Below are 17,527 nucleotides of genomic sequence, written 5' to 3' on the forward strand. Positions count from 1 at the left end.
GGCGCGCACTGACTACGTCACCGCGCCCTCTAACCTGAGCGTCACTGCTAGAGGACGCTGGAGACGGAGCAGCACCGGAGCGAGGAGCAGGTAAATATAGCGCTGCGCTCCCCGTATACTTACCTGCTGCGGCGCGGTCCCTGCAGTCCTTGCTTCCCCGGCGCTGCAGCTTCTTCCTGTATTGAGCGGTCACAGTTACCGATCATTTACAGCAATGAATATGCGGCTCCTCCCCTATGGGAGGTGGAGCCGCCTATTCATTTCTGTAATGAGCGGTGCCATGTGACCACTCAGTACAGGAAGAATCTGCAGCGCCGGGGAAGCAAGGACTGCAGGGACCGCGCCGCAGCAGGTAAGTATAACTACACAGCCCCCGCTCCCCCTCCCCTGCCGACCCCCGGGTATATGACCCGAGTATAAGCCGAGAGGGAGACTTTCAGCCCAAAAATATGGGCTGAAAATCTCGGCGTATACTCGAGTATACGGTATTTGATGTTATAATTTAAATTATTTTGGCAGCAAAACCCGCTCAAAAAAATCCAGTCAAATTGCAACAAGTAATTCACTTTCAAAGGAAACATATGTAAAAGGGATGTGCCATCAGAAATTTTTTTAAATAAAGTTTTTGTGTTAGCATGTAGTTAAAGGGGTTTTCCCATGAACAAAAATATATTTAAATCAATAGATCTTGGAATAATAATGATTTCCACAATTGGATAGATGTAAATAAAATCTTCCTGTGCTGAGATAATCTTATAAATGTGCCCCTACTGTGTCCTCTGTAATGGCCGTGTCTGACTGCACAGGAACATGGTCTGATCATACTACATCTCCTGGGCAGGGGAGGAAGCAAAAGAGAATAGTCATTACAGCACGGGGCCATTCTACAGTCATACTTCCTGTCATTACAGGAAACATTACATGTAAATTAGCAGCAATGAACAGACCCCTGACCCTACCGTTTGTACGGAAGCATCTAATGAGCATGTGCAAAGATCATTGTGAAGTGAGGGGTTGCGGGGGTAGGGTCAGCTATGACATTGCCTATTGATATTGGTGGATCCTGTGTTTATCAGCTGTGCATAGAGGTGTTACCTGTCATTGTAATCCTGCCTCTGATGATAATGAGCCTGCTGAAAACTCTCCCTGAAAAGACAGGTAGTATGAGTCTACAAAAATGCACCAGTAGCCAGAGTGAGAATTTTAAGATTACCAATTTAGTTTATGAATACAGATTGTGATATAAAGAAAAAAAAAACACAGTTACAAAATGTTTTAAAATTACATGTAACAAAAAGAGGGATTTTTGGTACTTACCGTAAAATTTCTTTCTTGGAGCCTTCATTGGGGGGACACAGACAACCGTGGGTGTATGCTGCTGCTGCTGCTAGGAGGCTGACACTATGCAAAAAAGGAAAAGGCAGCACGGTGGCGCAGTGGATAGCATTGCAGCCTTGCAGCGCTGGGGTCCTGGGTTCTAAGCCCACCCAGGACAACATCTGCAAAGAGTTTTTATGTTCTCCCCGTGTTTGCGTGGGTTTCCTCCGGGCACTCTGGTTTCCTCCCACATTCCAAAGACATACTGATAGGGATTCTAGATTGTGAGCCCCATCAGGGACAGCGATGATAATCTCTGTAAAACTGTAAAGCGCTGCGGAATATGTTAGCGCTATATAAAAATAAAGATTATTATTAACCCCTTCCCGACCCATGACGCCACGTAGGCGTCATGAAAGTCGGTGCCAATCCGACCCATGACGCCTATGTGGCGTCATGGAAAGATCGCGTCCCTGCAGATCCGGTGAAAGGGTTAACTCCCATTTCACCCGATCTGCAGGGACAGGGGGAGTGGTAGTTTAGCCCAGGGGGGGGTGGCTTCACCCCCTCGTGGCTACGATCGCTCTGATTGGCTGTTGAAAGTCAAACTGCCAATCAGAGTGATTTGTAATATTTCACCTATTATAACGGGTGAAATATTACAATCCAGCCATGGCCGATGCTGAAATATCATCGGCCATGGCTGGAAATACTAGTGTGCCCCCACCCCACCCCACCGATCGCCCCGGTACACTGCTCCGGCTCCCCTCCGTCCAGTGCTCCGCTCCCCCCCGTGCTCTTGTCCGCTCCCCCCGTGCTCCAATCACCCCCCCGTGCTCCAACCACCCCCCCTGCACTCCGATCCACCCCCCCCCCCGGTGCTCCGTTCCACCCCCCCGTGCTCCGTTCCAGCCCCCCCGTGCTCCGATTCCCCCCCCCCCGTGGTCCCCCCCCACCCCATCATACTTACCGATCCAGCCGGGGTCCCGTCCGTCTTCTCCCTGGGCACCGCCATCTTCCAAAATGGTGGGCGCATGCGCAGTGCGCCCGCCGAATCTGCCGGCCGGCAGATTCGTTCCAAAGTGCATTTTGATCACTGAGATAGATTATATCTCAGTGATCAAAATAAAACAAATAATAAATGACCCCCCCCCCTTTGTCACCCCCATAGGTAGGGACAATAAAAAAATAAAGAAATTTTTTTTTTCCACTAATGTTAGAATAGGGTTAGGGTTAGGGTTAGGGCTAGGGGTAGGGTTAGGGGTAGGGTTAGGGCTAGGGTTAGGGGTAGGGTTAGGGCTAGGGTTTCGGTATGTGCACACGTATTCTGGTCCTCTGCGGATTTTTCCGCTGCGGATTTGATAAATCCGCAGTGCTAAACCGCTGCGGATTTATGGCGGATTTACCGCGGTTTTTCTGCGCATTTCACTGCGGTTTTACAACTGCGATTTTCTATTTGAGCAGTTGTAAAACCGCTGCGGAATCCGCACAAAGAAGTGACATGCTGCGGAATGTAAACCGCTGCGTTTCCGTACCGTTTTTCCGCAGCATGGGCACAGCGATTTTTGTTTCCCGTAGGTTTACATTGAACTGTAAACTCATGGGAAACTGCTGCGGATCCGCAGCATTTTCTGCAGCGTGTGCACATACCTTTAGAATTAGGCTATGTGCACACGGTGCGGATTTGGCCGCGGATTCGCAGCAGTGTTCCATCAGGTTTACAGTACCATGTAAACATATGAAAAACCAAATCCGCTGTGCCCATGGTGCGGAAAATACCGCGCGGAAACGCTGCGTTGTATTTTCCGCAGCATGTCAATTCTTTGTGTGGATTCCGCAGCGTTTTACACCTGTTCCTCAATAGGAATCCGCAGGTGAAATCCGCACAAAAAACACTGGAAATCCGCGGAAAATCCGCAGGTAAAACGCAGTGCCTTTTACCCGCGGATTTTTCAAAAATGGTGCGAAAATATCTCACACGAATCCGCAACGTGGGCACATAGCCTTAGGGTTAGGGTTGGAATTAGGGTTGTGGTTATGGTTAGGGGTGTGTTGGGGTTAGGGTTGTGGTTAGGGGTGTGTTGCGGTTAGGGTTGTGTTTAGGGTTATGGCTACAGTTGGGATTAGGGTTAGGGGTGTGTTGGGGTTAGTGTTGGAGGTAGAATTGAGGGGTTACCACTGTTTAGGCACATCAGGGGTCTCCAAACGCAACATGGCGCCACCATTGATTCCAGCCAATCTCGTATTCAAAAAGTCAAATGGTGCTCCCTCACTTCCGAGCCCTGACGTGTGCCCAAACAGTGGTTTACCCCCACATATGGAGTACCAGCATACTCAGGACAAACTGCGCAACAATTACTGGGGTCCAATTTCTCCTGTTACCCTTGTGAATCAAAAAAAATGCTTGCTAAAACATAATTTTTGAGGAAAGAAAAATGATTTTTTATTTTCACGGCTCTGCGTTGTAAACGTCTGTGAAGCACTTGGGGGTTCAAAGTGCTCACCACATATCTAGATAAGTTCCTTGGGGGTCTAATTTCTAAAATGGGGTCACTTGTGGGGGTTTCTACTGTTTAGGCACACCAGGGGCTCTGCAAACGCAACGTGACACCCGCAGACCATTCCATCAAAGTCTGCATTTCAAAAGTCACTACTTCCCTTCTGAGCCCCGACGTGTGCCCAAACAGTGGTTTACCCCCACTCATGGGGTATCAGCGTACTCAGGAGAAACTGGACAACAACTTTTGGGGTCCAATTTCTCCTGTAACCCTTGGGAAAATAAAAAATTCTGGGCTAAATAATTATTTTTGAGGAAAGAAAACGTATTTATTATTTTCACGGCTCTGCATTATAAACTTCTATGAAGCACTTGGGGGTTCAAAGTGCTCACCACACATCTAGATAAGTTCCTTTCGGGGTCTAGTTTCCAAAATGGGGTCACTTGTGGGGGGTTTCTACTGTTAAGCCACATCAGGGGCTCTGCAAACGCAACGTGACGCCCACAGAGCATTCCATCAAAGTCTGCATTTCAAAACGTCACTACTTCACTTCCGAGCCCCGGCATGTGCCCAAACAGTGATTTACCCCCACATATGGGGTATCATCGTACTCAGGAGAAACTGGACAACAACTTTTGGGGTCAAATTTCTCCTGTTACCCTTGGGAAAATAAAAAATTGCAGGCTAAAAGATCATTTTTGAGAAAATATTTTTTTTTTTTTTCATGGCTCTGCGTTATAAACTTCTGTGAAGCACTTGGGGGTTCAAAGTCCTCACCACACATCTAGATTAGTTCCTTTGGGGGTCTAGTTTCCAAAATGGTGTCATTTCTGGGGGATCTCCAATGTTTAGGCACACAGGGGCTCTCCAAACGTGACATGGTGTCCGCTAATGATTGGAGCTAATTTTCCATTTAAAAAGCCAAATGGCGTGCCATCCCTTCCGAGCCCTGCCGTGCGCCCAAACAGTGGTTTACCCCCACATATGGGGTATCTGCGTACTCAGGACAAACAGGACAACAATATTTGGGGTCCAATTTCTCCTATTATCCTTGGCAAAATAGGAAATTCCAGGCTAAAAAATCATTTTTGAGGAAAGAAAAATTATTTTTTATTTTCATGGCTCTGCGTTATAAACTTCTGTGAAGCACCTGGGGGTTTAAAGTGCTCAATATGCATCTAGATAAGTTCCTTGGGGGGTCTAGTTTCCAAAATGGGGTCACTTGTGGGGGAGCTCCAATGTTTAGGCACACAGGGGCTCTCCAAACGCGACATGGTGTCCGCTAACAATTGGAGCTAATTTTCCATTCAAAAAGTCAAATGGCGCGCCTTCCCTTCCGAGCCCTGCCGAGTGCCCAAACAGTGGTTTACCCCCACATATGAGGTATCGACGTACTCGGGAGAAATTGCCCAACAAATTTTATGATCCATTTTACCCTACTGCCCATGTGAAAATGAAAAAATTGAGGCGAAAAGAATTTTTTTGTGAAAAAAAAGTACTTTTTCATTTTTACAGATCAATTTGTGAAGCACCTGAGGGTTGAAAGTGCTCACTAGGCATCTAAATAAGTTCCTTGGGGGGTCTAGTTTCCAAAATGGGGTCACTTGTGGGGGAGCGCCAATGTTTAGGCACACAGGAGCTATCCAAACGCGACATGGTGTCCGCTAACGATGGAAATAATTTTTCATTCAAAAAGTCAAATGGCGCTCCTTCCCTTCCGAGCCTTACCATGTGCCCAAACAGTGGTTTACCCCCACATGTGAGGTATTGGTGTACTCAGGAGAAATTGCCCAACACATTTTAGGATCCATTTTATCCTGTTGCCCATGTGAAAATGAAAAAATTGAGGCTAAAAGAATTTTTTTGTGAAAAAAAAGTACTTTTTTATTTTTACGGATCAATTTGTGAAGCACCTGGGGGTTCAAAGTGCTCACTATGCATCTAGATAAGTTCCTTGGGGCGTCTAGTTTCCAAAATGGGGTCACTTGTGGGGGAGCTCCAATTTTTAGGCACACGGGGGCTCTCCAAACGTGACATGGTGTCCGCTAAAGAGTGGAGCCAATTTTTGATTCAAAAAGTCAAATGGCGCTCCTTCCCTTCCAAGCCCTGCCGTGCGCCCAAACAGTGGTTTACCCCCACATATGAGGTATCAGCGTACTCAGGACAAATTGGACAACAACTTTCGTGGTTCAGTTTCTCCTTTTACCATTGGGAAAATAAAAAAATTGTTGCTAAAAGATAATTTTTGTGACTAAAAAGTTAAATGTTCATTTTTTCCTTCCATGTTGCTTCTGCTGCTGTGAAGCACCTGAAGGGTTAATAAACTTCTTGAATGTGGTTTTGAGTACCTTGAGGGGTGCAGTTTTTAGAATGGTGTCACTTTTGGGTATTTTCAGCCATATAGACCCCTCAAACTGACTTCAAATGTGAGGTGGTCCCTAAAAAAAATGGTTTTGTAAATTTCGTTGTAAAAATGACAAATCGCTGGTCAAATTTTAACCCTTATAACTTCCTAACAAAAAAAAATTTTGTTTCCAAAATTGTGCTGATGTAAAGTAAACATGTGGGAAATGTTATTTATTAACTATTTTGTGTCACATATCTCTCTGGTTTAACAGAATAAAAATTCAAAATGTGAAAATTGCGAAATTTTCAAAATTTTCGCCAAATTTCCGTTTTTATCACAAATAAACGCAGAATTTATTGACCTAAATTTACCACTAACATGAAGCCCAATATGTCACGAAAAAACAATCTCAGAACTGCTAGGATCCGTTGAAGCGTTCCTGAGTTATTACCTCATAAAGGGACACTGGTCAGAATTGCAAAAAACGGCAACGTCTTTAAGGTCAAAATAGGCTGGGTCATGAAGGGGTTAAAAGGCGTAGCTCCTCCCTGGTAGTATACACCCACCGACAGGCACCAAGCACCTCAGTTAGTGTAAAATGCAGTAGGAGAAGCGACAGAACTCAAAGTAAAAGTACCAACACAACTAGGGCCCCCAGGCCCCAAACACGGTACCAGAACAAACAAGTAGGGAGGGTGCTGTGTCCCCCAATGAAGGCTCCGAGAAAGAGATTTTACGGTAAGAACCAAAAATCCCTCTTTCTTTATCACTTCATTGGGGGACACAGACAACTGTGGGACGTCCAAAAGCAGTCCCAGAAAAGGGTGGGTAGAAAGAATTTAAGAGAAATGCTCAGGTCAGCCGCTGCGCAACTGCAGCCTGTAGCACCTTCCTACCAAAACCTGCATCAGACGTGGCTTGGGTATGAACCCTATAGAACATTGTAAAAGTGTGCAAAGACGACCAGGTCGCAGCCTTGCAAATCTGCAAAGCGGAGGTCTGGTGACGAACAGCCCAAAGCTCCGACAGCTCTGGTGGAGTGGGCTCGCACCCCCGGAGGAGGCCGTGTCTCATGAACACGGTACGATTCTGAAATTGCCGAACGAATCCAACAAGAGATCGTGGATTTTGACGCTTGAAGGCCTTTCCGACGACCCTTGGAAACAACAAGGAGAGAATCGGATTGATGGAAGGGGGCGGTTCTAGAAAGATAGAAGATAGACCCAAATGGCCCTGACCACGTCCAGCTTGTGAAGAGACTTCTCCAAGGGAGGAGCCGGAGAAGGGCAAAATGATGGAAGAACGATGTCCTCATTGACGTGGAAAGCGGAGACCACCTTGGGAAGAAATTCAAGAACCGGTCTAAGAACGACCTTATCCTGATGAAGAATCAGGAAGGGGGAACAGCAGGATAGGGCTGCCAACTCGGAGACCCTCCTAATAGATGTGATAGCAATGAGGAAGGCAACCTTCCAAGAGAGAAGGGAAAAGGACACGTCTTGTAGAGGCTCAAAGGAAGCGGCCTGAAGAGCACAGAGAACCAGGTTAAGGTCCCACGGTTCCAGAGGGGAACGGAAAGGAGGGGCGAGATGCGCAATTCCCTGTAGAAATGTCTTAACATGGGGAATGGAGGACAGGTCTCTCTGGAAGAGAATGGACAGAGCGGAGACTTGACCCTTAAGGGTGCTGAGGGACAGACCCGAATCGAGACCAGACTGAAGGAAACCAAGGAAATCCGGAAGGGAAAAAGACATTGGAAACACTTCGCTTGTGTCACACCACCGGAAGAAGGCCTTCCAGTACCTATGGTAGATGCGAGAAGACACCAGCTTTCTAGCTCTGATCATAATCTGTATGACCTGCGGAGAAAGACCCGACTCCCTCAGGACTGCGGCCTCAACGGCCATGCCATTAAACTCAGAGACTGAGAACTCTGGTGGTAAAGAGGGCCCTGCGAAAGAAGGTCTGGTCGATCCGGGAGTCTCCAAGGAGTATCCACGAGCATGTGTACGAACTCCGCGTACCAAGGGCGCCTTGGTCAGTCCGGTGCTATGAGTATGACCGGAATTCCCTCTAACTTGATCTTCTTTACCACCCTTGAATTCAAGGGAAGAGGAGGGAACAGGTAGGGAAACTGAAACTGGAACCATGGTATTACCAGTGCGCCGTGGCCGACGGCCAGAGGGTCCCGGGATCTGGCGACAAACTAAGGGACCTTGTGGTTCATCCGGGACGCCATAAGGTCGACGTCCGGAGTACCCCAGCGAAGACAAATTTGGTTGAAGACTGCGGGATGGAGAGACCATTCGCCGGAAGACTGCTCCCCACCCGAGCAGGCTGGCATCGGTGGTGATGACCTGCAACTGAAGGGGCAGAAAGGATCTTCCTCTCAGGAGAGAGGAGGACAGAGTCCACCAGGTTAGGGACTGACGAACTTTGAGAGGAAGGCGAATAGGCTGGTCCAGGGAAGTCATGGACCGGTTCCAGGTGGATAGGAGAAACCACTTGAGAGGGTGCGTGTGGAACTGGGTGAAGGGTACCGCCTCCATGGAGGCCACCATCTTTCCTAGGACTCCCATGCAGAACCAAAGCGAACAGGGCACTGGGCGCTTCAGAGAACGGACCGCTTTGAGGAGAACGGTGAACTTGTCTTTCGGGAGAAAGACCCGAGCCAAGTTCCTGTCGAACTCCATGCCCAGGAAAAACAGGCACTGGGACGGAATCAGGGAGGATTTGGATCGGTTGATAATCCAGCCGAGACGAGTCAGAGTGTCCAGAGAAGCCTAGAGACTCTGAGCACACTCTGGGAAAGACGACTCCTTGATCAACAGATCGTCCAGGTAGGGGATAATGAGAACCCCCCTGGAACGAAGGATGGCCATGACCGCCACCATGATCTTGGTGAAAACCCTGGGGGCAGACGCCAAGCCGAAAGGAAGGGCCGTGAATTGGTAGTGATTGTCTTTTTTTTTTTTTTTTTATTCGTTTATTAATTTCAGAATAAAACAAACATTACACAGATTGCATTTGTCATTGTCAGTTATACCACAGGATACAGATAATTACAGAGATATATCCTATCCAAAATTTACAGGGGTAATACATTGTGCATGTTAAATCACTAGTACCTTATGAAATACCTATTATTAACTTTAACTACTTTAACCATCTATAGTAAGTCGCCAAAAGGAAAATCATACGCAAATCCTGCTCTGCAAACGATGTCCCCAAAACCACCCATCCATCTCCCCGCACACACATCTAGCAAGTATAGATTATATAGTATGATAAGAGGAGTTCCATCTACCCCAGATCTTTTCAAATTTACCTGGACATCCTCTATTTTGGTATAGTGTTTTTTCATACGGGATAATCGAATTCACCAAATCCATCCAAGCTCTAAGAGTCGGGGGGGAACCACCCATCCATCTTAATGCCAACACCTTCCGTGCCATGAAGAGTGTCTCACGAAGGAAGATCCCAGTATAGTGATCCCACGTTTCCGCATCCCATACCCCGAATAAACAGGTCAATGGCTCAAGTGGGACAGGAATCGACAATAAAGATGTTAGTAGTGTCGTCACCTCTTTCCAGTAATGTAGAACTACCGGCACCTCCAAATCATGTGAATAAAATCTGCATCATGTGTACGACACCGTAAACAATCTGACGAGAGGAGGCGACCCATTTTGAAAAGTCGTGTCGGGGTCAAATATGTCTGGTATATAATATATACCTGGGTCATCTTATTGTTTACTGAAGGAGAAACTTTAGTTGGAGATTCCAAAATTTCCTCCCATTCCTCCCCCAGTACATCAGGAAGAAGTTCCTCCCATTTCCCTTTGATAGAATTGATGGTGGACCCATCTCCGACAGATAATAGATATGTATACAAAGAGGAAATCAGTCCTTGGGGTCCCTGCGATTTGAGAATGCCTATCAGAGGTAAAGATGAAATCGCTCGACCTGTACCAACACTTCGCATGTGCGACTGGAAAGCTGACCTTAGCTGTAGATACCGGAAAAATTGAGATCTCGGGATGTTATAAGTTTTTTGCAGTTGTTCAAATGATACAAAAACCCCTTGGGCATGTACGTCACCTACCGAGAGAACACCACATGAGATCCAGAAATCAGTAGATGGGTGATTCAGTAGCTCTGGGATACAACTATTATTCCACAATGGCATTTCAGCTACTATATCTACAAATTTAATAACTCTTTTAATTTGTCTCCATATTAATCTTGCCAATCGGAGTAAAGGTAGTAAACGAGGAGTACTGACTTTCTCTATCTCCAAGAACCCCAGTGGGCAATCAATCCGGGCAGAGTGAAGTAAATGACTCTCAGAGTTGGGCAGAGTTATTGGGCATCCATTTATTTATCGCCTTAGCTCGTCCAGCAAGATAGTACAAATAAAAATTTGGTAAGGCCACCCCACCCCCTTTTTTCGGTCTCTGCAGAGTAGATAATTTAAGTTTAGGCCTAGTCTTCCCCCATATAAAGGATGTGATTAAGGAATTTAATTTTGTAAAGAAAGACTTAGGTATTGACATAGCACTATGTTGAAAGCAGTAATTAAGCTTGGGAAGCAATATCATTTTGATTAAATTAATGCGGCCTGCAACAGAGAGAGGGAGTTTGCTCCAAGTTATGAATTTAGATTTGACCATATCCAGTAACGGATAGATGTTAAATTGAAGGTCCAGCCGTATACATTGAGACATATGGATACCTAAATATTTGAAATTAGAAACGATAGGCAGAGGCGATAGAGCCTCGAGATCGGGCATCGGAGTGTGAGATAGAGGCATCAGGGCAGATTTATCCCAATTTATATAAAGACCAGAGAATTTACTGAATTTATCTATGGTCGCTATTACTTGTGGCAATGTTTCTTCCATTTTATCCATAAATATTATCATATCATCGGCATAGAGTCCTATACTGTCCACACGGTCCGCAATATTTATTCCCTTAAGATCCATAGAGGATCTTATGCGTATTGCCAAGGCCTCTATTGCAAGGGCAAAAAGGGCCGGGGACAGAGGACATCCTTGGCGGGTTCCTCTGTGCAGGGTAAAAGAATCAGAGATGGAGTTATTCACAATTATACGCGCCTTGGGATTCTTATATAATGTGTCTATCCCTCTAATAAATTTATCCCCAAAACCGTATTTCCGTAGGCACGCAGATAGGAAAGGCCACTCAAGAGAGTCAAACGCCTTGGCCGTGTCTAGCGATGCTAATGCCCAATTATTATCTAACTCCAGAGAACTGTATTGAATCACCGATTGGACCCGCCTGATATTGATGGAAGTGCTTTTTCCAGGCATAAAGCCGGTTTGGTCTGGGTGTACAAGGTCCAGTATGATTGTGTTCAGCCTAGTAGCTAAAATTTTGGTGAAGATTTTGTAATCTACATTTACAAGAGATATGGGGCGATACGATCCACACTCCAGAGGATCCTTTCCCTCCTTCTTAAGTACAATAATATTTGCATCGTAAAATGTTTCGGGCATGAGTTCTCCCTCCCATATATTCCGAAGTACCTTCAGTAAAAGTGGTGCCAAGTGGCCTCGATATTTCTTATATAACTCAATGGGAAATCCGTCAGGTCCCGGGGCCTTCCCAGTGGCCATATCCGTGATAGCTTGCTCTACTTCCTCTAAGGTAAACTCAGCCTCCATAAAGGCTTGCTGGGCTGGACTCAGTGAGGGGAACGCTATATCCGATAGATAGTCTAAACATTCTGGGACACCAAGATCACTACTAGCCCTATATAATGATTTATAATAATCATGAAAACACCGGAGAATCCCTTCAGTAGAGGATACCAATGTACCGTCAAGTGCCCGGATTTGTAATATTGTATTAGAGGTGTTATGTTGGCGTACTAAAAAAAGCTAGAAATGTACTGGCCTGGTTCCCCAATTCGAAGTAGGATTGACGGGTAAAGAATAATTTGCGTTTTGATTTAGTGTCTATATATTGAGTATATAACCTCTGGGAAGTAAGCCATTCCGCCCTGTTACCACTAGTTTGGTTAGCCACATAGGCGGCCTCCGAGTCTCTCAACCGTCGCTCCATCTCCCCATCTTCCCCCGCCGTTATCCGTTTGATATAAGAGATCGTGGAGGATAGACATCCCCTTAAGTATGCTTTTAGAGTATCCCAAAATAAACCAAGATTTGGAGGGTCTGGATGAGTGTAGATAAAGCATTTCAGCTGATCAACCGTTCTATCACTAGAATCTATTAATTTCAACCAAAAGGGGTTCAATTTCCAGGGTATATTATTATTTAATTTACCGTATTTAAGTTTAAGAATCACTGGACTATGATCCGATACCCCCCTATTGCCATGTTCAACACTATCCACCCATAATGCCAGGCCGCAAGATCCAAATATGTAGTCTATACGAGATAGAGACCGCTTAGTTGATGAATGGCAAGTGTATTCCTTTACCTCAGGGTGATAATTTAGGGAGAAACCCATTGCCATGCGAAGAATCGATATATTAGCCGGGGGGGGGGGGGGGGGGGATTATAGACACATAATATCACATATTCCTGTGTGTTAATAAAGGCGTGTACAAAAACAAAGCGACCCTCTGGATCTCGTCGTGCCTCTCTAGCTTCCCATCTAACATTCCTATGTATCAGCAGTGAGACCCCTCTTGAATAACTGGTATGGAATGCGTGAAGGGACCATTGCACCCAGGGCTTTTGTGTACATTTAACTGTGTCTCTGGTCAGATGTGTTTCTACAAGAGCTACCACATGGGGATGATAGCGTTTAATCTGCGAAAAGACCTTTATTTTCTTTCGGGGAGTCTTAATACCCCGTATGTTCCACGTCATGCATATAATCTCAGACCCCATATCTACACTTAGAAAAAGGAAAAATATACACCATAACCTGAACAGGAATCAGGGACATACCGCAGAGCACAAAATTACCAATGGCGACTAACAAACTTATCAAACAATCAAAACTGGTATAAAAACCCATACAAAACAAAACTTGAACAGTAGAGGAGTATAATCCTACACTCCTACAGTCAGATAGCAAAGGGGATACCCTCACTGAAACCAGCGTCCGGTATTTTTTGATAAGCTCAGCACCTATACAGAGAGCTCCAATTTGTGTTGCCATTGAACAATTATAACAGCTCAGGAGTCCGGTACACCAGACACCTTGTATGACCGCAACCATTCGGCTGCCTCCGCCGGATCTGTAAAGAACAGGGAAGAACCCTCATGGACAACGCGGAGCCGAGCCGGATAAAGCATGGAGTAGACAATGTTTTTATCCCTGAGCTGCTTCTTAACTTCCATGAACCGAACCCGCTGCTTTTGGAGCTCCATGGAGAAATCAGGGAAGATTGAAATTGCAGCATTATTGAACTTAATAGGGCCCTTCTGTCGCGCCAAGCGAAGAATCGCATCTCTGTCTCTGCAATTGAGGAGACGCGCCAAAAAAGGCCGGGGCGGAGTTCCGGGGGGAAGAGGTCTGGTTGGGACCCTATGAGCCCTCTCCACAGAAAATGTTGAGGAGAATCCATCTCCCAGGGAGGTTTTAAGCCAATCCTCTAGAAATTGCTCAGGTTGCTGACCCTCCGAACGTTCCGGTAGGCCGATGATTCGAATATTATTGCGGCGCAGTCTGTTTTCCAGGTCATCTGCTTTGTGTTTCCAGGCATTTACAGAACCGGCAGCCTTTGACAACTTAGCTTCCATAGGGGTAATGGCGTCTTCTATATGAGACACTCTTGTTTCAATTTCCGAGATACGTCCTCTCATAGCTTGCATATCGTGGCGCAGACGGCCCACTTCTGTGTGTACGTCTTCTATCTTTTCAGTAAGAGAAGATCTAGTGAGGGATATGGCCTGCATTAATTGCTCAGACGCTTGTTTAAGAGTCAGATCGTCTTGCTCTCCCTCCTCATTACTGTCAGAGAGACGATTTTTCCCCCGTTGGTTCTGTGTAGGATTATTTCTGAGAGTGCGTATATTATCAGGGGCATCTTCTCTGGCATATTTCCTTAATTTGTCAGCAGCCCCAGCACCTTTGGAATGATGCATAGTGATCAGCAGAAGGGCCCCACAAAAGGATCACCTTTATAGTTATGGCTAGTCTATTCCACAGCAACAGTCCCAGCAGAGTTAAATATCCAAGCAGATCCTAGAAGGGTTACTGGCCAGGCAGAAAGATTGTCAGGGGTTAATGAAGTAGCAACTGAGGATTCGTCCAGGCACTGCGCCTTGAAGCAGCCTCACAGCCCCCACAGGCAGAGCAGCAGGGAGGGGGTTAATCCCTCCAGAGTTATGGCGCCAGCAGGGGTTTATCTGATAAGGGGGATGCAGGGCCCAATCTTCCAGGGCACACACCGCACCACCCCCCTACTATTTCAGGTTATCAGCTCACTCCTCAAGCTGCACCGCTGATGAACTGTAAAGCACCGCTCTCCTTGCTGCTGGAGTGCGCGCTATGATAAGGTCTGCTGCCTCCCCGGGCACTGCCGACCACTCCAGACCCCGCACCTGTTATCCGGCGTTCCCCAGCGCTCCTTCACTGCAGCGCAGGCATCTGCTGTGTCTCAGGGGAAGAGACACCCGGCTGGTGCTGCGTCCTGCCCGCCGAAGCGTGTGCACAAAAATGGCCGCTGCAGCCCAGGGATTCTGTCGCCCTTCCAGGCCGCCTCCACGTCTGTCCCCCAGGACTCCAAAACTGCCAGTCAAAGAGACCACCGGGCTCCTGAGGTCCTGAGAGTACCGTTCCGGCCGGTACAATCAGTGGTTTAGGGTTTTTTTATGGCAGGATACGAGTCAGGATGGCCGGAGCTCCACGAGGTGCGACTTCTCTCTAAAGTTACATAGCCACGCCCCCGGTAGTGATTGTCTTTGATCGCCAACCGAAGGAAGCCTACCGTACTGCAGAGCAGAGTAATCCGTGTCCCCCAAGCTGCAAAAGCAGGAACTCTCTGCGGTGAGAAAGAGGCGTGTCTAAAGAGTTGATGCGCTGAAGAGAATGAGCCGAGGCCCCTGATAGGGTCGCGCAGTAAAGGGGGTGTGACTGTTTGCAAGAGCGATCCTGAGTGGAGAAAAAGAGAGCCGAGAAAGCGCGCCCAAGGCGGGGGGTGTGGCCAGCCGGAGCGGTAAAAATGAAAGTAAAATGCCTGGGGAAAAAGGAGAAGGCGGCGGGCGTGGCCAGCCGGAGCGGTAAAAATGAAAGTAAAATGCCGGGAAAAAGATCCGGTGACACAGGGGAGTGAAGAACAGACTGGAGGAGTGCAGGGGCACCCGGTATGCTAGAATAGTCCTGTGAGGAGCGGGTAGTCTGGCGGGAGTAAATTCTGAGCGCTGTGGACAGTAAAGGGGGGATGATGATCCTTTACCTTTCTTTAATCCGGCTCCATAAGATCAGAGGATCATCCAGGGGCCCGTTCAAGAAAGGGTCGCTGGATCAGGAATCCTTCATCCAGAAGACGGCCTCAACCCCTACGACAAGGGGGAGGGTCACCGTCGGTGACCACCATCTTCCTCTCAGCCCGCTCCGAGGAGATGGGTGAGGGGGACATTTTTGGCTAGGACCGCCACCGATTAGACCCTGGGGCACCTGTGAAGGTGACAGGGGATAATGTCCTGCCGGCGGACTGAGGGTTGCGATGCGGGCGACACCGCACTGCTCACTCAGCCGCCCTCCAGGGGAGGCAGGGTGAGAGATTACACCCTGATTCCCTGAAATGCTGTATCTGAAAGATAAAAAAGAACGTTAATAAAAAACTATAAAAACCTGTAAGGGAAACCCAAGGTTAGCAGCGGATCTGAAGATCCAGGTCCGCCTCCTACAGACACTAAGCACAAACTGAGGGGCTTGGCGCCTGTGGGTGGGTGTATACTGCCAGGGAGGAGCTACGCCTTTTCCTTTTTTGCATAGTGTCAGCCTCCTAGCAGCAGCAGCATACACCCATGGTTGTCTGTGTCCCCCAATGAAGCGATAAAGAAACACTATTAAACATAAGGTGATTTTCTGATTACACAATCCCTTTAAGCGATATGACATATAGCGGGTGAAATAAGTATTGCACATCACCAATTTTCACCAAAAACTGCCAAAGTAAGAATATTTCTAAAGGTAAAATTCCCATACAATTCTCACCAGATGTCGGTAACAACCCATCCAAGCAAAGAAATCAAACCAGAGATATTCATAAATTATGTGTAATATTGAGAAATGACACAGTGAAAAGGTATTGAGTACACTTACTGTAATGTAAATAATACTTTGTAGAAAAGCCTTTGTTGGTGATGATCACTTCAAGATGCCTCCTGTATAGAGAAACTAGTTGCAGACATTGCTCAGGTGCGATTTTGGCCTATTAATCCACTCTTCACATACTGAAAGTCCCGTGGGCTCCTTCAATGAACTCTGAGCTTTAGTTCCATACATACATTTTCTATTGGATTCAGGTCCGGCGTTTGGCTCGGACATTCTAGCAGCTTTATTTTCTCTGAAACCAATTGAGAGTCTTCTTCGCTGTGTGCTTGGGATCATTGTCTTACTGAAATGTCCACACTCGTTTCATCGTCATCATCCTCGTAGATGGCAGCAGAGTGTTATTAAGACTGTCTCGGTACATTTGTCCATTCATCCTTCTTTCAATTACATGTAGTTTGCCAGTGAGGTAAGCTGAAAAACAGCTCCTCACCATGATGTTCCCAGCTCCAAACTTCACTGCTGGTATGGTGTTTTTGGAGCGATATGCAGTGCCTTTTGGTCTCCAAACATAATGTGTATTATGGCATCCAAAAAGTTCAATGTTGGTCTCATCTAACCACACTACATTTCCCCAGTATTTCATAGGCTTGTGTAAATGTTGTTGAGCAAACTTTAAACGTTTCTGAACATGCTTTTTGTTCAGCATTGGAGTCCTGCATGGTGAGTGTGTGCATGCAAGGTTGAGTGCATTACTTACATTTTTCTTTGAAACAACTGTACCTGCTGATTCCAGGTCTTTCAGTAGCTCTCCACAGGTGGTCCTTGGCTCTTGGATAACTCTTCTGATAATTCTTTTTACTCCTCTATCTGAAACCTCGCGAGAATCACCGGATCATAGCTGGTTTATGGTGAAATGATGCTCTTTCCACTTCTGGATTATGGTTCCAACCTTCAGTAGTTTAGAAATTCTTCTGTCAATGCCATCAATATGTTTTGCAACAATAAGGTTGTGAAGGTCTTGAGATATCTCACTGGTTTTACCCATCATGAGATGTTTCTTGTATGATACCTTGGTAATGAGACACCTTTTTATAGGCCACCAGTTAAACCCGCAGATAGTGAAAAATAATAAGTTTGTGCC

General features: G+C 46.5%; 1 protein-coding gene across 8 annotated transcripts in view; it reads right to left on the reverse strand.

The window, feature by feature from the left end:
* LOC138651646 (cyclin-dependent kinase 11B-like) overlaps positions 1 to 17,527 on the reverse strand; it is a 74,422-nt gene that overhangs the window by 34,944 nt on the left and 21,951 nt on the right. For 4 of the 8 annotated variants that reach the window (XM_069741995.1, XM_069741991.1, XM_069741992.1 and 1 more), the window contains exon 6: positions 1,096 to 1,146. The exons of the other annotated variants lie outside the window; for them this stretch is intronic. In XM_069741995.1, the coding sequence (XP_069598096.1) occupies positions 1,096 to 1,146 (51 nt within the window). The remainder of the gene's footprint in view (positions 1 to 1,095; positions 1,147 to 17,527) is intronic. 8 annotated transcript variants of the gene reach the window in all.

The sequence above is a fragment of the Ranitomeya imitator genome, chromosome 10 (assembly GCF_032444005.1).
Source record: "Ranitomeya imitator isolate aRanImi1 chromosome 10, aRanImi1.pri, whole genome shotgun sequence".
Lineage (NCBI taxonomy): Eukaryota > Metazoa > Chordata > Amphibia > Anura > Dendrobatidae > Ranitomeya > Ranitomeya imitator.